At 62.1% G+C, this 19,239-nt stretch overlaps 1 protein-coding gene across 1 annotated transcript; it reads right to left on the bottom strand.

Moving 5' to 3' along the window:
- Window positions 1–1,199: 1,199 nt before the first annotated feature.
- CRIP2 (cysteine rich protein 2) lies at window positions 1,200–15,758 on the bottom strand. Its single transcript, XM_048313026.1, has 8 exons — window positions 15,636–15,758; window positions 6,027–6,121; window positions 4,116–4,173; window positions 3,518–3,658; window positions 3,283–3,351; window positions 2,803–2,897; window positions 2,463–2,520; window positions 1,200–2,300 (listed from the first exon to the last, which is right to left on the bottom strand). The coding sequence occupies exons 1-8, from the start codon at window positions 15,676–15,678 to the stop codon at window positions 2,233–2,235; spliced, it is 627 nt and encodes a 208-aa protein (XP_048168983.1). The 5' UTR covers window positions 15,679–15,758; the 3' UTR covers window positions 1,200–2,232.
- Between the last annotated feature and the right edge of the window lie 3,481 nt (window positions 15,759–19,239).

The following is a 19,239-nucleotide window of genomic DNA, read 5'->3' as shown; positions in this document are numbered from 1 at the left end:
AGTGAGCGATGGGAACTCCCCACTTCAGCACTGCTGCTGCTACGTGGGGCAAACTTGGCAAATTTTGGCTGTGAGGGCCCAGCTGCGGGTCAGGGGAGGAGCCGGCAGAGCGACACTGCTCTGATTTACACCGCAGCCTTGTCCCTAAAGCATCCCAGGGGTCAAGTCTCTATAGAAACCCCACCAAAACATGAACACACAGAGCCCAATTCCCGACCCAGAAACTGCGCTGCCGAGCCCTCTGTGCCTGGGAAAAGGCTCCACGCCGCTGGGATCACTGCCAGGACGGAAACAGCACTGCTCCGCCGGCTGCCTGAGCCCGGGAATGCCGCTGCGGCCGCAGCCTCCCTGCTGCCGCTGCTCTGCAGTTGTGCCCGCTGCATTTCCCAGCCGTGCCCGGGCCAGGAGCAAGGCCAGGGGCTGTGGCTGGCAACCAAGCCCGTTCTCCTGCACGGCAATGGAGCAGCTCCAAGGATCCAACACGTGACGGGGGCCACCCGGTCTCTGTTTTCCCCAGCAGACGGGGCCAGTGGGAGGCCGAGGTCCCAGGGGGGCACGGCCAGCAGGCAGCCCAACGGGGTTCTTGCAAGAACGTGACAGAAGGGACGAGCCGGAGCAGCAGTTCCCAGAACCGGTGTTTGCCTTGGCAGCCCCAGGCTCCGTGCCTCACTCTCCAGACGCCCAGCTCCTCGGGGGAATCGCTGCATGTCTAAAACCAGGGCTGGCAGCGGGGTGGCATCTGGCTGGGGACAGGGCAGCTCACGAGGGCTGGGGGTGGCCAATGCCCCCACAATGCATTCCTGCCCCGCTGCTGCCAGGCTGAGCTTTCCTAATGGCAGCCCCACTCAGGCACTGTGCCTGCTCAGCAAGCTCAGGCTGGGGGGAACAATGTCACCTGCTCTATAACTTCTGTCCATTAGTTTTCCACTTCCCAAAGCTGGCAAGGACCCCATCCCACCCCATCCCATCTGCATGGCCAGCACAGCTTCCTACAAGCCTGTTGTGCTCACAGCACAGGGAACAGCTCCTCAGGAGGAGCTCAGGCCTGGGCAGCTCAGGCTCAGCTGGAACGGTTCAGTCTGGCCTCAGGAGGAGCCAGCTGGGCTAGGACCATAGCAGCCGGGTCCTGGGACCAAAAGGATGCTGTGTAGTGTGCACAGCTTCCCCCACCTCCACCTGGAGCTGAGCTGCACAACACATCTCTCAAAACCTTTATTGTCAGCAATAACAAAAGTCAGCCCTGCGGCAGCACAGGGGGCCCAGAGAGAGTGGGGTGCTGGCACCCAGGGCTCGCTGGGGTCCCCTGCACCAGCCCCCTCCCTGTTCTCCTGGGCAGCAGCAGGGCTGGGTGTGCACGGGGGGACGGGTGAGACGGGGGGCACGTGTCATTCTCCAAAGCAAGGAGCACATTTACAACTGCTTATAAATAAACAACAACAATGAGAAACCTCCAGCTCTGGGAAGCAGGGGGAGGTCCTGCTGCCCAGGCCACCAGCCCAATGCGCTCTGTCCTCCAAAGGTGGGGAGAGGAGAGCCCCCTCCACCAGGGCTGCAGCTGCCAAGTGCCCCCTGGCACAGGCTCTGCCTCCAGGGGGATCATGCTGGGGGGGCACCAGCCTAAACCAGGTGCCTGGGTGCACCTACAGGGATTCAAGGATGGGGGGTAGGGAGGTGCCAGACCTAACGGTGGACAGAGCCAGCTGTGGGACCCAGGGAGAGTGAGAGCCAGGGCATGGAGCCTGGGAAGGGCCAGGAGAAGGGCAGTGCTGCCAGGTGTCACACATCTCCCGCCACTGGTGAGGAAGAGGACTGGGCACCCTGACCCCAGCCCCAAGCACTGAGGGACAGCATGGAGCACCCTCCCACAGTGGGACTCCTGCCACCACCTTCCCCCCATCCTCAGCCCTTCGGGTGCCACCCACCATCCCCTGCACCCAGGGACATCCCCACACCTGCCCTGCTGCCTCCCACGCTCGGGGGGCTGGTGGAAGGGGTGGGGAGGGCAGAGCGCATTGGGAACCACCAGAGATACCTTCTACCTTTGCCTTTAAACACTGAAGCTTATATTAGAGACTACGATATATAACCCAGGGGCAGGGCTGTCCTGCCCGGAGTAGACAGCAGAAAGGGTGCAGCTCCGTGGCCAGCCTGGTGAGGGTCTGCTCCAGCTGGGAGCAGGAGGTTAGTACAGGAGGGGCACAGAGCGTGCGGGCAGGCGGGCGGGGACGCTGTCTAGGGCTGGTTCTTCGCCTCAGGGTCTTTGTCGTAGATATAGCTTCCCACAGCTCCGGTGTTGACACCTGCATGGGGCAAGAAACAGGAGGGTGAGGACACAGACAGGAAGGTAGCGTGCTCCAGGGAGATGTCCCCTCTGGGTGGTGGCGTGAGCACCAAGAGTGGCAGCCCACGCAGGGCCCGTGTCCCTGGACTGGGTCCCTACCCCACGTGCCCCAGGCACTCACCCTTTGGCCCAAAGAGGATCCCGTAGCAGGGCTTGTGGCAGTACGGCTGTCCATCGTGCTGTGCAGGGCAGAGAGAGAAACCTGTCACCTGGGCTGGGGGCCAGGGAAAATCCAGCCCCCAGGACATGTACACGTGGCTGGACACCTCTCTCGCTCTGCTTGTCCCCTGCAGACACCCCAGCACCCCCAGCACTTCCCCGGGCTGAGGGGCTGGTCCTCCCAGCTCTACCCTCCTGCAAAGGCTGTGGGGGCCCATGGGGATGGCTTGGGACATCTCAGCTATGCCCCACTGGCATCCCCAAGTGTGCAGGCCAGGCTTCCAAGGCTGGGACACCCTTACCTCAGCGTGGCCCCCCGGGGTCAGCGTCTTGCTGCAGCGCTCACAGCGTAGGCAGGGACGGTGCCAGTCCTTCCCCAGTGAAGTCACCTTCTCGGCTGGAGTGGGACAAGGAGGGAGGATCACACCAGCCCCCTGCACCATGCTGAGGGGAGCATTCCCCATGGGGGTATCACAAAATCCCAACAGAGCACTCAGGATCTCCAGCCTTCTACATCCCTCCCACCCCTCTGGTGCCTCGCAGGTGACAGAGGATGGCTGAGGACAGCCATTACCACGTGGGAGGTGACAATGCAGATAAAGCCCTGCACCCAGGAGTATATCCACGAGGAGCCATCCCTGAAGGCCCTTCAGGCACATTCCTCTGTACCCACAACCCCCTCCCTGATCCAAAGCCCACTCCCAGCCCCATGCATGCCCCTGCACACCCCATGGGGCCATGCCACCCTGAGGCCAGCACCCACTGCCCACTCACCACCTTACCAAAGTACACTCTCTTGCCACAGCGTGGGCACATGTTGGGCTCCCCGGTGAAGGTGGTGACACTGGAGGCTGGAAGAAAAGAGGACATGTGGATGGGAAGTGGGGGGACATCTCTGCCAGGACACACCTGAGTGGGGTGGACCCCGCGCCCCACACCATCACCAAATGTGGTGGCTCTGGACTGGCTGCCCAGCAGGGCAAAGGGCCAGGCTGCCTGTCCTGCCCGGCCCCTCACCTTTGCTGGGTCCCTTGGGAGGTGCAGCATTCACCTTCCTCTCCTCCACCTTCACCGGGTGCTCGATGGGTCCCGGAGCAGTCTGCCCCTCGATCTGCGGCTTGTCATAGATGTACGAGCCGGCACCGCCGATGTTCACCCCTGCAGAGGGGCACAGAGGGGCTGTGGGGGCCTGGGAGCACTCGAGGTCTCCATCATCCCCCCAGCCCCCTGTCCCACCTCCCGCAGCCCCGCTGAGCCAAGGGCCACTGCTGCATTTCAGCCCTGGCTTGCTTTCTCCTGACCCAGGCTTTCTCCAGCCACATCTGGGATAGGAGAGTGACTCCACCTTCTGTCGGAATGGGAATTTGTTTTTTTAAATATTAAAATGTAAAAAAAAGGGCAGCTGTCAGAATAGATTCCTTCCTCCCTCCCTCCCTCCAGCAGCTCTTCTCTCCCTCTGCACAAGCAGACAGCAGGCCTGGGACTGCAATTTGCTGGCTTGATGCTCAGCCCATGCTAGCCTGGCTTCTGCGATGTTGTTGAGGCCACAATTGGGGATGAGGGGACGTGGCCCCTCCTGCAGCCCTGAGCAGGCAGTGGTGGGGCACAGACATACCTTTGGGGCCAAACAGTGTGGCGTAACAGGGCTTGTGGCAGAAGGGCTTCCCATCGTGCTGGGGAGAGAGGGCAGTGTTAGGATGCTGAGTGGTGACCACAGTTCGCTCAGGAGCACTTCCATCCTCTGGTGTTCAGAGACCACCACGGCCATGCATACACCCTAAAATGCTCCCAGCTGTGGGTCTGCAGCACCAGCCTAACCCCACCTGAGCACTCAGGGGTTTTGCCTGCATCAACCACTCGGGCTGTTCTGCACATTGTGCCCTAGGCTTGGAGCACCAGCACCCCACGGCAGCTCAGCCAAGAGGCACCTCCACACCCCGGCCCAGCCATGCGGCACCAGACCCAGCAAGGCATCACCTCACTCCCTCAGCATCCCGTGCACAGCCAGGCCATTCTTGGGTGCTCAGAGCACCGTGGGAGCCCTGAGCTTCGCCTTTCCCTCGCCTTGGCCCAAGATCAGAGGCCCCACATGGGTGCTGGTCCCAGCCCAGCTGCTATCGACCCCACTATCGTCTGGGGTGATTATCACAGGAAAGCATGAGGCAGGCGATAAGCCCCGGAACTCCCCACAGACATTTCTCATGGGCCAGCTGGAACCGAGTCCAAGAAAAAAGAAAGAGTGTTTGTGGCTGGAGCAGGGGGCCAGCAGGGCTGCCAGACACACTGCCCTGGGTAGAAAACCCACTGCAAGCCCGTTCTCAGGCAGGATCCCACCTCATTGCTTGCTTGGTTCCACTCAGCATCTCAGCCCTGCTCCTGCCCTCCATCCCTCTGCTGCAAGGCAAGGCCTCCTTGCTCACAAAGGGCAGGGTGGCAGCTGAGCAGCGGTGCCATGCCAAAGGCAAGGGCTGGGACAGCCAGAGGTAAGGCCAGGGGAGTGAGAAGGCTGTGGTCTGACCAAAGGCAGCTGCAAAATACTGCAAGGCATAAATATGAGTGTGCTCACAGCGTTGCCATGCCAGAGGGGAGGGTAAACATTTAACTGGTCTCCCCGCGACACCTTTCCAACCTAGCCTCCTCAAAGGAAGGGAGAAAAAGCAGGGAAGGGCCAAATCTGCTGTCAGCACAGTCAGTGGGGCTTGGCTGCCATCCCCTATGGGAACAGAATCCAACCTTATATGGAGAAGCAGCAAATCTTCTGGGCTTAACCGGGCCTGAAGCACAGATCCACCCGCGCAGCCCCGTCCTTGCCGGCAGGACAGGCCCCGCTTCCCCACCAGCTGGGGGCAACCAGCACAGCTGTCCCTGCTGCTCCCCGGCTGTGCCACCCGCTAAAGCCAAGCTAAGGAGCTGGTGACACTGTGGAATGACAGGTGCTGCCCAAACCCAGGGCACCGGGTGTCATGCTGGGACACTGCACAGCAAAAACACAGTTGCTCCCAAGTCTGAGCAGCTGCCACCACCAGCAGGGTGCCTTCACACTCCCAAGTGCTGGGTAGTGGCAGTGACATCACACTCCAGCACAAGCCCCAGGGCACAGAGAGCACCAGTGGTGAGCTCTCATCGCCATGGCAACCCAGGCATTCCCCATTCTTGCTGTTTTTAACCACAGGTCAGTGCAGGCTCTCAGCACACACACGCCTCCAAAGCCTGTGCAATGCCCAAACAAGTCTGCCCAGTGCATGCCAAGCCCCACCACAGCCGCCCGGGAGCCCAGGGTGACGGAGGAGGGACACGTGGTGCCAGCACCACTCTGTGGCTTGCCCAGGGCTGTGCACAAGAGCACCCTGAGTTGTAGCAGCAGCGTTTGAAGCCACAGTGTGTGTTCCTGGGCTTGCATGCCGCGGGGACAGCGCCTCCACATGGCATCAGATATCTGCCCCAGCCCTGTTCCTAGGATTCCCATCCCACCAGGCCCCCCGAATGCCAGCACAGCTCCCACCCTGCCCGCCCTGGCAGCTCTTACCTCAGCATGCCCACCCGGGGTCAGGGTCTTGTTGCAGCGCTCACACTTCAGGCAGAACTTGTGCCAGTCCTTGCCCAGGGAGGACACCTTCTCGGCTACAGGGGACACGAGAGAGGGGTGAGCCACTGCCCAGCACCTGCTGAAGCCCCCGGGGAAGCCAGGCTGCGGCAACCACGGGGGGAACTCACTCAAGGGGGGCTGCTCACACTGCACACATCAGCCACGCTGCAGGAAACAGGGACCACTCTGCTGCTGCCCCCAGGGTCCCTGCAGCCCTGTGGGACGTGGGCACAAACCCCCCAGTCTCTGCCCCCCCCCCCCCCCCCCCCCGTAGCACTGCACCAGCTATTAAGGAGATTAACCCTATCCCAGCTGAAAGCAGGACACCGCCCAGCTGCCATCCCACAGCTGCCTTTTCCCACACGCCAGTCCAGCAACGGTAGCATTTTCTTTCCCACTCCCCGTGTCTATTTTTACCCGCCACGTTACCCGGAATGACTTCACTCCCATTCAAATATTTGGCGTTTCCATGCCCACCCCGCCCGTTCAGTCACACTCCCCCCACGCACACCCAGCCTCTCCCCGGGGAGCCTCAGCTGCAGCTCCAGAGATGCTCCCGGCGCTGCTCCCAGGAGGACGGGATGACAGACAGCCTCCACTGTCACCCAGGATGGACATTTGACCCTGGAAAACACCTGTCCCTTGGGCGTGCGGGTGCTCCTTAACCCCAGCCCGGGAGCAGGCACGACGTGCAGATGGGCGCATGGCCACAAACATGTCCCAGCATGACACTCGCTGCCGGCACTGGAAACAGTATCAGAGCATCAGTGGGCAAATTCGGGGAAGGCAAATGCTTTGAGACTGGTTATGTGAGTACAAATACAATCCTTCCGTCTGGCACGGAGATGCAGGTCTCCAGGAGCACCCTGGGAGGCAGCACAGGCTGCCACTGCTCGCCTTGCATCCCCAGCCTTGCACCATCCCTTCTCCCTCCCAGCTCCTGGGCGGCCCAAGGCTGCCTTGTGCCCCCCACGGATTCCTGCTGGCCCTCCCTCTGCCCTGCACATGTGCAGAGACAGCTGGAAAACGCTGTGAGCCCGTTAAAGCCACCGTAAAACTAAATCAGGAGAGCCAAATAAAATATTTAACAAGCAAATAAAAGCGTAACCAGAGCCGGCCCCACTCCACGAGAAGACCTCCTCCGCGATGTCGGGTTTCCCCCCGAGGACCTCAGCAAATGTCACCTGTTTGCATCCACTCCAGATGGGGGTCAAGAGCTCCCCAAAGGGCAGGTCCTGGCTTCCAGAGCCACCCTCCTCCCAAGGCAAACAGCTGCATCCGGGGCATGCCACAAGGCCAAGATAAGCCGAAACAATGCCATCACCACCCAAAAATTCAATCCCGGTGCAAAGCAGGATGGCCGGTGGCGGGAGGGGCAGCGTGAAGGGGCAGAGCCAGAGCCATTTAACCAGGGTGCACAGGAGACTCCTGAGAGTATCCCCAAGCAAGCACGTGGGAGAGGGACTGCGGGGACTCGCATCAGTCGGAAGAAACTCCAAATCCACCTCCCGGTGATTCACAAGCTGTTTAACCAAACACAAGCAGGAGCAGACAGCAGGGTGAAGGGATGCCCCACCACAGCCAGGGGTCTGTGCCTGCCTGCCCAAAGCTGCCAGAGCAAATCCCTGCTGGCTCCAAGCGCAGGGGCTCAGGGGAGCTCATGTCTCCCCAGCCCCTCACAAAAGGCAGCACACAAGGAAGGCGCCAGGGCCAGAACTGCGCTCCTTTTCCTCTGCAGCCCTCATCTGTCTCTGAGAGCAGAGAACCAGCCGCAGGGTAAACAGCCCCCAGGCCCTCCAGACCCCAGGGATTCCCCAAAAGCAAGGGGAATACGGAGATCCCAGCACCCCACTGCCCTGGGAGCATCGCAGGAGCCCTGCATCCTCCCAGCCCCCCTGGCAGGAACGGGTGCCTCCCCGGGGTGACCAGGGAGGGAAACGGAGCGTGATGGGCTGAAAGCCGAGCCAGGGGCTCGGGGCCAAAGAACCACTCGGCTTTGTCACAGTGGATGCACAGCCAGGCCGGGCTGTGCTCCGGCTGCGTCACCCCCGGCTCCCCCCGCTGCCCCGACCCAGCGCCGTCATGGCCACGGGTACAAAGCAAGGAGGAAGCTACTGGCGGATGTTTTCCAGAGGCCATTGCAATCATAGCTGGCCACAGCCCCCACCAGCTCCTTCCTGCTCCCGCGATACGCGATGCTCCCCCAATGACCCCCCCCGCCGCCATTATATTCCAGCAGATGGAAATCCTTGCTCCTCCCTGACGGATGCACCCCTCTGCCAATGCATCCCTCGGCCATGCAGAGCAAGAGGGATGTCACTGGCACCCACAGCGCGTGGCAGGGGATGGGGCAGGAGGCGGGAGGCGGCCGGGTGCACCCGGAGCACAGGGACAGCCCGGGAACCACGGGGGCTGCCCCGTGCCTCCAGATGGAAATGCCGCGCAGGCGCTGGTCAGGCATCCTCTGGCTGCAAACAAGGATTCCCGGGGGATGCATCCGGGACCGGCACAGCCGGGATGGCTTTCCAGAAGGCATTGTTTGCAGCGAGCAAAGGAAGCAGCTCGGAGCCACCCCAGCCCATTTCCAGGGCAGCAGCCTGTGGCCACACCATCCCATAAATCACTGCGGAGGGAAAGAACCAGCGCCCAGATTTCCTGTCACTCGGCCACAGCTGCTCCGCTATTGCATCAGCCCCAGAGGAAAAGTCTCTGGCCACATCCTCCTGCTGCTGGGGGGGGGAGCCCCGCTCCTCACCCCAGCAACCCCAGGGGTCACCCCAGCACCGGCACTGCAAGAGCAGCCTGGGGCAGAGCAGTGCCGAGGCTGTGTCCAGCTCTGTGCAGGGAGCATGGGATGGCACCGGCTCGAGGGCAGACACGTCACTGCACCCTGCCTCTGCCACCAGATACGATGCCCCCTCCTCTCCGCATCACACCGAGTGCACGCACACCCTGCTCTGGTCCCTGAATCCCACGCTTAGACACTCAGCCCTCAAGCCAGCCGGATTTAAACCAGCTGTGCAGCACCCCCTGGAAGGGCAGAGTTAAGGGTACTTGACTGCAGGAATTTGGCCTCTGGCACACGTGCGTGGCTCAGGGGTTTGCCAGCCCTGTGTTACCCACACTGCCGTGGGCGGGCACTGCGTGCCCATGGATAATAAACCTCTCCCCAGGGGAAACACCCCCAAGGAAAGGTGGAGCACAGCCAGGTCCGCGTCTGGCTGCAGGACGTAGCTGTGAGGTGGGTTTGCTCTGTGCAGGGGGTGCAGCTCACACTGCCGGGGGACGCCACCAGAGCTGGCAAAAACCAGAGGCCAGGAGCAGGCAAGCAGCCGCGGGGCTGTCAAGGCAGACTGATCCCATGGCTCCACAGCAGCCCCACCCCAGAGACAACGCGGCTCAGCCCTTAATTACCGCCGTGCCCAGACAAAGCAGCTGGGTCAGGCCAGAGGTGGGCGCATCCTCTCAGGACGGGAAGAGAGCATCCCGCCTCCCAGTTTCTGTGCCGCCGGCCGCGCCGAGCCTGCTCCAGTCCCTCGCACAGGTATTTCCACAGCCTGACGTCAGTGCTGCTCCCAGGCGGAGGCTAATTCAGCAAAAGGAATTGTAGCTGCAGCTGCGTCTCTGCAAAGGGCTGCGCTGTGCCCCGTCCATCCTACCAGAGCCCTGGGAGGGCACGGGGAAGGGCTGACAAGCCCAGTCTGGCAGTAAGGGTGCCAAATCCCCACAGGGGTCCAGCGACAGGCATCCCTGGCAGAGAGGGATGCTGTCAGACTGTAGATGCGCTTCGAAGCAGTTGCAGACACAAAGGAATGAAGAGAGAAAAGTGCAGGGAAACGAGCCTGGTAAATGGCTGGAAACAAAGCCAAGAGCCGTGAGCCAGCAGCCTCATCCCCTTCCCAGTTCCTCAAAAGTGGCCAAGAGATGGAAAAGGTGGAAGGACAGGTTGAGGATTTCCTGCCATGCCCTGCCGGGCCATATCCCAGCCATGCTGCCCTGCCAAGGGTCTGTGCTGCCTTCCTGTGCCCCTCACCCCATCCCCACCCCTGCCCTCCTCAGGCACAGCCAGGCAGCTCCTCTCCCCCATCCCACAGCCGGTGCTGACGGTTACACCGCACCCTGATTTGTGGCCAAACATATATATTTAGCTTCCCTGCAGCAAGGCAAGGCAGCCCTCCAGGCCTTGGGCTCCCTCCAAGTGTGCAACAAAGCCAGCTCAGTACAGCCTTGCTGCAGAGCAAGGGGGGAACAAGGAATATCCCAGGCAGGGGCTCCCACTTCCAGCCAAGGGGAGGGACAAGGTCTTCCCTGGGATCCAAGCCCCCGCATAGCCGAGCCACTCGGGTGCAAGCAAAGGTTGTTTGATTTCCAGCCACAGCCCCAGTGCACAGCATGGCTCCCATCCACCCTGCTGCTCCCTGCCTCTCCTCTGACAGAGCCTCGCCTCCTGCAGGCACTTCCCTGGCCAGGAGCCTCCAATCTCCCACTCCAGTTTGCAGGGCCAGCAAGTCCCTCACCATTTTCCACAGGGCTTCATCAAGCAGCATCTGCATGGGATGCGTTTTGAGGTTGGGCAGCTTGACAGTGTCTGCGGGGAGAGGATCAGCAGGGTTTCCAGCCAGCCACTGGGTTCAGCCAGGGCTGAGCCCAAGGAATCAGCTGCTTTCCAGCTGCATAGCAGCCCCACATGTGAGGCAAGGCAGGCAGGACCCCGACGGATGCAGGAGATGCAGCCCACACTGCCGAGGGGCACCACCAGAAAATCAGAGTCCAGCCTGCAGCCCTCCCCTCACTCGCCACACAGCCAGGAGCAGAGTGGCCAGTGAGAGCCGGGCACGGGCAGGCCCACACACAAACCATTCCTGGGTAGCTGCTGGTTCAGAGCACAGTGCTCCTTCTGCACACTGAGATGTCATCTCTGGCAGGCAGTGCCGGGAGAGTAAGACAGTTTCCTGGCCCGTTTCAGCAAGAGCAGGATTCTGGGACATGCTGGAGCAACTAAGCCTGTCAAAGTGCACCTCCTTCCCCATGGCTCCTTACCTCCCCACCCTGCTGGGCCCCCGCAGCTCCAAGCAGGGTTTGGCCCAAGGCCGTGAGCAACACAGTGTGAACAGAGATGGCAGTGGGAGAGGATGCTCAGCATCTCCCTTGGGGCCGCAGCACTGGTGCTCCCCATGGCCAAGTGCACAGCAGGATGGTGGGACAGCTCTCCCCATCCTCATGCCAGGACCCATCTCCCACCATCACCTCTCTGGCAGCTTCAGGGCCCTTGGCAGGAGCAATGGGCACCACCATCCCACCACAACCAGAAGTGGCACCACGGCTCATGCTCCAGGCTCTGTATTTGATTGCAACGCTGCGGTGACAGATTTTCCATTACTTCTTGCTTGGGCGTTCCTGCTCTGCCTTTCCTTGCCTTTTCTTTCCAGTCCCATCACCTCACCTTTCCCCATCCCTGTGCTCCTGCCAGGGATAGGGAGGGAGGATGGGAACAGGAGGATCTGTGTCTGCCTAGAAGCTGGGACACAGGTGCAGGACTCTACAATCCAGACACGCAACTGAGTCACCCAGGACCAGCCCTGGGTTTGCAGGGAGCTGCCTGCCAGCTCCAAGCCTCCAGCACCCAGAGCCCCAGGAGCAGCACCGCTCCCCACAGCTGGCAGTGGCGGCACCACGCTGCCGCGAGCCCCAGCAAAGCCCAGTACACAAGAGCAAGGGGACCCAGCCCTCACACCACCCTGTTCCACACTCCCACAGATCATTTCCTGTAGCCCGTGCTATTTTCCTGAGGGAGAAACTAATGCTAATCAGCCTGTTCTTCAGCTTCCCACAGAGGTATCCCTCCCCCCGGCAGGGCCCTGCATGGGGAGCAGGGAAGTGGAGCATCCGTAGTTACCATTCTGCAAGGTCCACTCACACTCCGAGACCTGGGGGCAAGCAGTTCCCAAGGAGCCCAGCCCGCTCCGAGCTGGGAAGCCAGGGCTATGCCGACACGGACATGCCGACACTGCACTGGCTGCACTTGGAGAGCCACTCCTTTGTTAGGGACAGCTGTGATGGAAATCAAGCCCTCCTGCCTCTCCTGCCCCACCGTCTCCCTGCCTGGAGCCAAGGACAGCAGTTACTTATTAATTGCACAGTGGCTTCTGCAGCTTGAATTTCGCCGGGCTGACCCGCCGGGGCCGTGCGCTGCAGGGAGAGCACCCCACACCTGGCTGCACCCCGTGTCCTGCTGCGCTCCAGCCTGACCGTGGCGTCAGGCATCTGCTGCAGGCCCCTTGCAGCACACGGGGCTTGGGCCCTCCTTGCTTCCCAGATGGATGTGTCCATGTCCTCAGTCCATTCCTCCTCTGGAATTCCACCAGCAAACCAACCCTGGAGAGCACCTTTAAGGCTGGAGAGCTACTGAGTGACTCCCACCTGCTTTTAGCATGCACCTTTCCAAACAAATAGAGCAGCAGCCTCCCACCAGCCTTCACACTCCCCAGCACGTGCAGCGAGCTCCCCAAATGCCGTCTGCAGCCGGACCCCGCTGCACGTGTGCTTGCTGCATCCCTGGAGCTTGTGCCTGCCTCGTGCTTGGGATGGGAAAACAGGAAACCCCCTGCTGCCGCAATCGCCTGCTCTTCTGGGAAGAAAGGACGGGAGGCAGAAAGGCTTGGCCAGGGCTCCCGGTGACCCTGCAAAACTCATTTAAGGCTCAGCAGTGCAAAAGGGAGCTGGGGAAGTGTGTGGCTGTTTGGCTGCAGGAGACTCTGGTCCCTCCAGAGCCTCCTGCCAGAAGTGATAACCCCAACCCAAGCCCAAGGCCAGCCCACTGCCACCTGCCAGCGCGGGATGGGAGCTGGCCCCGCAGCTGCCAGCAGTGCTGCTCCTCCAGTTAAACATTCACTTCATCCAGCCAACCTCCCAAAGCAGGGAAGTTAGCCCCAACCGTTTGTGGAAACAATGTCATAGACCTCAACCTCCTTTAAAAAAAAAAAGTGGACAAAAAGCCAAAAAACTATTTTTATATTTCCCAGTGCTTTTTAAAGGAAAAAAGCTCATTCTGTAGCTCAGGAAACGCCCACATCCTCCTGACTGCGCAGGGAGGAGCCCACTGGATTTTTCCAGGGAGCATGAAGCAACAGGCATGCTGGAAATGAGTTTTCCATCGGTACCCGGGAGCGCCGGCGCTGGGCAGCCGCTCCGGCACTGCGCGGGGCCGGGAACAGGACCCGGCGGCATTTCTCACACATAACCCACGGCTGCAATCCCAGGCATCCGAGCAGCCCGAGCTGCCAGCGTTCATTCAGCACAGGCAGGGAGGCTCCCGAACAAGCGGGGCTTTATGAATCACCTCCCCGCTAAGCTTCGGGCCAGCCGAGGAATTCAGGAGCGACACCAAACCCCGGACGCGGTGCTCCCATTGCCTTCTCACCACACCACGCGGCCTATCGGGAGGAAAGCCCGGGATCCGCATCCCGGAAAGACGGCTCAGAGTTTGCACGTAGCTTTTATGCATTGAATAAACGGACTCAGGTTTATTCTTCCAGAGCCTGGGCGGTTCCTCAGGGAAAAGCTCAAGGCATCAACAGCGACATGCTCCAGCCTATCTCAGCTCTAAGCACAGAGAAGCTTGCTCCCGTTACAACTCACCTCCCCCCCACCCCCGAGGTTTCTCTCAGGGGCAGCATTCCCTGCGGGAAGGTGTGGGATGGGGGCTGGCACTCCCCCGCTGCCAGGCACCTGCCTCCCCCTGCCTGTAGGGCAGGGTGTCCCCACACGGGGCAGGAACGGGGAGCCACGGAGGAACAGAGACCGGGACAGGGACCACTGCACCTACAGAAACCCTCCTGGGGAGAGAGCTGGCACGCAGCTGGGCACGGGGTACAGCCCTGCTCCCCCCAGACCACATCCACGAGTCCCCCAGCAGATGGGGAGAGAAAAAGAGCACAGACACTGCTGTGGGCTGGCGCTTCTCCTCCTGGCACAGGCTGGCCTCCTCCTCCGGCAAGGCAGGGGTCCCTGAACCCAGCCCCAACCCCCCCACGCAGGGCAGGCTCATCCCTGGAGCGAGAGGAGCAACTCTGACCCCGGGTCAGTGCCCAGCTGGCTGGGCAGGCACTATTTTCTGCTTAAAAAGGAAAAGATTCACACAAAGAAAGACATCCAAGGGGCCAAGCCCTTCCCACCCACACACAAATAGGTTTATTTAAAGGAGGAAGACAGCAAATTCCTATTTCCCTGTGTTTACTTGGAGATGGCCGGAAAAGAATGAAAGCACCAATGCCTCCAATGCTCAAACATCATCAGGACCCTTTGGTATTTCTCCACCAAACAAACACACTGAGGCAACAGGGGCTGGACCCTGGAGCAGCGTGGGGAGATGGGCAGGGAGGGGTGTAGGGAGGCAGTGCCAGCCCAGCTGGACCCCGTGGTCAGCAGATCCCCGGAGGCAGCTCGGGCTGGAGTTCTGGATCCATTCCCAGAGCCACCCTGAGCCCACAGAGCAGTTCCAAGGGTGCTCACCCAGGGGCTCAGGGCACTTGCCGGGGAGGCTCCCGGCTGGGCACTGCCCCGCAGGGGGAAGCGGGCTGGGGCAGCTCCTCGGGGAGCTTCAGGGAGGCACCAAGTCCAAGGATCAGCCCCTGCTTCCACCTCCACTCACCCCCGGCTCTCTACGAGGCGCTCAGCCCGTGCTGCCTGACAGGAGACACGCCAGCCCCGGTTCCCAGAGATCCTGACCAGCCACAACCCCAAGCAACGCCCTCGGAGACCTGCAGGGACTCGCTGCTGCCCTAACCCAGCCCAGGCGGGCTGAGATGGACCTCCGAGCCCCGGAGCTGCCTTTGAAAAAGTCCCGTGGAAACCCCAAACCCTTCATTAGCTCGCCCAGCTGGGAACAGCCTGCTGAGGGCTGGCTGCGAGGCCAGACGGGGAGGGGTGAATGGCACACCTGGGGCCAGGTTTGCAGGGAATCAAAGAAACCGGCTGGAAGAAGGTTTTGTTTGCACCTGCCACTGCCAACTTCCCTGCCCCAGGAGATCCCCCGAATCATGGGAGCCCCCTGCCCAGTACCGGCCCTGTCGGGTGGGCCGCGTTCCCCTGACCCGAGCCAGCAGGTACCTGGGGACAGGAGCCACCCCACTCTCAGCACCCCAGGCTGAGGGCATACCCCAACCAGGGCTCCTCACCGCCTGCTTCCCCTCCTCAGCCCGGGATCACCCACACCCCCTGTGTCCCCTGTCCCAGGGCCAGCCGGCAGCAGTCCCCAGCACAGCCCGGGGATGCGGGGCAGGGCAGAGGGGTCGCGGCCACTCCGGGGGGCCCCGGGGGAGAAGGAGCTGCTGCCGGACAGATCTCGGGGCGAGCCCCGCGGGGAGCTGCGGCGGAACGGGGACCGGGGGGACACATCCCGGTGGGGGAAAGAGAAGACGAGGCGGGGGCTCAGGGAAGGGGAGGGCAGGGATGAGCGCAGCTCTGGGCTGGGGGACCGCTTTGAGGTCCCGGGGATGCATCTCGGCGCGGGGAAGGGAATGCGGGGCCGGGCCCCGGGGATGCGCTCACCGAAATACACGGTCTTGTCGCACTTGGGGCACTTGGATGCCATGGCGGGAGAGCGGAGCCGAGCCGAGCCGTGCTGTGCTGTGCCGAGCCGTGCTGTGATGTGCCGCGCCGTGCGCCCCGCTCCGCCCGGCCCCCGCCTACCGCCGCCCGGGGGGAGCCGGGGCGGGGCTGCCCGCCCAGCGTCGGCCGGGCTCGGTACGGCCCGGCTCGAGCCCAGCGCAGCAGGTGCCCGGTCCCGGCCGTGGAGAGAACTCTCCCTGCCCTGTCTCCCACCCCCAAAGATTGAAGTCGGGACGCGAGTGCTCCCGATTCCCTTGCCTGGGAAAAAACCTCCATAATAAACAGGTTGTAGTTGAGCGACGCGACTTGTGGGTTTTTACCGGCCCCAAAGGCATTGGCCTGGAGCCCCCCCGACTGAGTCCGGCCAGCAGCCGCCCCTGGGACATGAGTGGGGGGTGGCGGTCCCGGGCCAGCCGCCCCAGAGGGGCTCGGGCATCTCCCACCCCCCGCGGGACCGGGCAGCCCGTCCCCGCCCCACCCAGCTCGCTGCCCGGCTCCAGCGCCGGCATCCTCCGGCTCCCGGCGCCATTCCGCTCCGTTGCCATGGAAACTCATCTCAAAAACCCCTCCGGCTCAAAGGGATGCTCAGGGAGCCGTGAAGCCACGGCGAGGATACTCAAGGAGCCACGATGCCATGGCGAGGCAGGCGAGCCCCACGGTGGGCCGCAGACCCCCTGCGCCCGGGCGAGCCCCTCTGTGCCCGCCCGGCCGGATCCTGCCCCGCGACGGGGCTGCGGTGGGCGCAGGGTGTACCCGGGTGGTGGCAGCGGGGGCAGGGCCGGGGCTGGGGAGCTGCGCCCCTGCACCGCCAGGCCGCCGGCTGGGGCCGGTTGTTGGTAAACAGGACATCTGCCGCTCCGCAAGAGCAGCCTTGCATTATTCATCAGCCCGCAGCCTGGCTCTACTCCACCGCCATTGTCACAGAATTCCTTTCTCTGCCGGCAGCTGGTGCAGCTGCCAAGCGCCCGCCTGGCCCCCGGCGCACAGGCAGCCTTGGGAAGGGAACCCGGGGCTTCGGGATGGGGCAGAGTGACGCGGCCAGCGAGTACATGGGGCCGGGGATGCTCGACAGCGGGCTTCTCCATCGCCCGTGCACCCTCCTGGGTTAGAAGGCCCAGGCATCCCTGTCACTCCTCGGCCAGCTGCTGTCACAACAATGTGTGGCTTTGTGGCCGGCGGGGTCCCTGCGCAGGGGCAGGTGGCAGTGGTGCCTCCGGGGCGCCCCAGCCCCACACGGCCCCCGGGAGGGGCGGCTCAGCCCTGCATGTCCCACCACGGAGCCAGCATGACCCAGTCCAGGCCCGCAGCCACCAGGGCAGGGCAGGAGCTGGGGATGTGCAGAGCTGTTGATTTCTGGAAGAGCAGCTGCCTGCCCCAGCATAGCCCCACAGCACTCATGTGGGTCCCTCCGTGGTACCCAGTGTGTCTGCAGCCCTAAAGCACCCCATGGCAGCAGGCAGGTGCCAGCACAGCACCAGCAGCATCCCCGTGCCTGCAGCAGCTCCTGTCTCATGCACTGAGGGGACATCCTGGAAAGGTCTGCTGTCTAAATCCTTCACATGCAGAGGAAGTCTCAGCTGGTGCCCCAGCCTTGGGAGCTGAGGTACAAGAGAAGGAGGCAGAAGGCTGCATCCACCAACAGCCTGTTTGGAGTGGCCACAGGAGAAGGCCTGGGCTCTGCCATGCTGCAGAACCACCACCCAGAAGATGCCAGCCAAGGGCTTTCCACACATAGAGCCTAGGGGGAATTAAGACAAATCACCTAAAGGTGTGAATCCCTGCCTGCAAATGCGCTAAATCCCAAGCGGATATGCTAGTTCAGGAGCAAAGTGGCTTTAGCTGGTCATGTCTTAATCTTCCCCGATTTAGGCTCGGCATGCTCCTGCACGGAGGGCAGGGATGTCCTGGCACCTCGGGGACAGGTGACTCGGGTTGCCCAGGCTGAGCAAGCGGGGATGGCCGAGCTTCTGTGGGGACAGCATGCCCAGTGCCAGGCAGGGGATAGCCTGCTGCCGGGGGGACACAGGATGTGGGAAGGGATGCAGTGGCACATGAGGGACACCCCTGACCTCGCTGTGCCTCTCCCCAGACAGAACGTTAATACCCGGGCTGGGGAGTAATTTTGTCCAAAGGATGCATTTTCCACCAGAAATTTCTGGGCCCCATCTCTGCCCAAGGGCTGAGCTGGAGTCTCCCTGGCAGCGGGTGACAAAGCCGCCTTTCAGCGGCCAGGGGAGGTCTCTGGCATGGGCCGTGCCCCCAGCAGCAGTGCCTGGGGGTGTCCCAGCCGAGGGGACGGTGTCCCAGCCCTGGCACCCGCGGCGGGAGGTGACCCATTTTCCTCAATGGCGCCGGCCCCGCGCAGCCTCGGGATTTCCTGAGCTGCTGAGGGCAGCTGGCTCCCCGGCCCAGCACACATCCCTGGGGGGCACCGACGCTGGATCTGCGCTGATCTGGCCGTGCCCTCAATTAGCCACTTCGGGGGCGTCAGGGGGCTTTCCTCCAGAGAGCGCCCTCCGTGATAAAGCGGGGGCTTTTAACCCAGCCACTTCCCTCAGGGGCTGCGTGGAGCGGAGCAGGAGCCGCGTCCCTGCAGCCTCCCCTTCTCGGTTGGAGCTGAGGCTGAAGCAAGCCCACATCCTAAAGCTGGTGCCTGTAGCCCTTCTCTGGGCAGCAGCAACTGCCCCAGGGCCCAGCAGGGGCTGCGAGACGTGGGGGGTGCTTTGCCGAGCGTGCCGGGCTGGCCCTGGCCCTGGAGCTGGGATTGCCTCCACCGGGAGCCTGCAAAAGGTGCGAGGCTGGGACCTCTGCCTAGGGCAGGTCAACCAGAGAGCTTTGTACAGAGATTAAGGGAAAGTGAGGAATAAATAAGGAATAACTCCCTCCAGGCTGCCTCTCCTTTGGCTCACCTCTCTCCCCCTCCCTGCACCAACTCCCCTCAGCTCTTTCTTCTTCATTCAGATACAAATACCACAAAAACTCATGGACCCAGACAGAGCTGCTCCTATGGGGAGCTGGGGCTGGAAAGCCTTCCTCTGCTCTCATGTTTTCTGGCACCTAGGATCCTTTGGATTTGTTACAGGGCAAGAAGAGGCTGGGGGAAAAAAAAGAAAAGAGGTTACAGGAAAAAACCCTGCTGCTGGCTTGGTGTCCCCAGAGATCAGTGATCCATACGTGGCCTGCAGAGCCTTGGCTGGTGCACTGTGTGCACCCACATGCCCAGGGCCCTCTGTCCCTCATGAGAAGGTCACCCCAGGGTGACACGCTGCAGCTTTCTCTTTTTTTCACTCCTGAATCTCCTGCAGACACAGCCCACAGCCAGGGGCTGGAGGTTACAAATGGCTGCTGCCCATGGCAAGTAACAGCCACCGCCCATGGGCCACCCCATCTATAACCGGGTTTGCCTCAGATCCTTGCATTAGGCAGGAGTTCCATGGAAAAAGTGGTTGGGCTTCCCTCCGTGGACTGGGAGCAGTTCCCTGTGATGGGATGCAACAGAAAGAGCCTTTCACAAAACCTGGCAAAGCACTTTATTTCTTATTTC

The sequence above is a fragment of the Corvus hawaiiensis genome, chromosome 9 (genome assembly GCF_020740725.1).
Source record: "Corvus hawaiiensis isolate bCorHaw1 chromosome 9, bCorHaw1.pri.cur, whole genome shotgun sequence".
Classification (NCBI taxonomy): domain Eukaryota; kingdom Metazoa; phylum Chordata; class Aves; order Passeriformes; family Corvidae; genus Corvus; species Corvus hawaiiensis.
The sequence above is the reverse complement of the archived record's forward strand: the minus strand, read 5'-3'. Positions and strand labels throughout refer to the sequence as shown.

What these genes read in the sequence shown, in the direction of transcription:
- CRIP2 (XM_048313026.1), bottom strand. Translation starts at nt 15,678, where the DNA reads ATGGCATCCAAGTGCCCCAAGTGCGACAAGACCGTGTATTTCG. An exon ending in TCCCAAGGGACCCAGCAAAG is followed by an intron (nt 3,352 to 3,517) that starts GTGAGGGGCCGG and finishes CTTTTCTTCCAG; the next exon opens with CCTCCAGTGTCACCACCTTC. An exon ending in TGGCAAGAGAGTGTACTTTG is followed by an intron (nt 2,898 to 3,282) that starts GTAAGGTGGTGA and finishes GTCCCACTCCAG; the next exon opens with CCGAGAAGGTGACTTCACTG.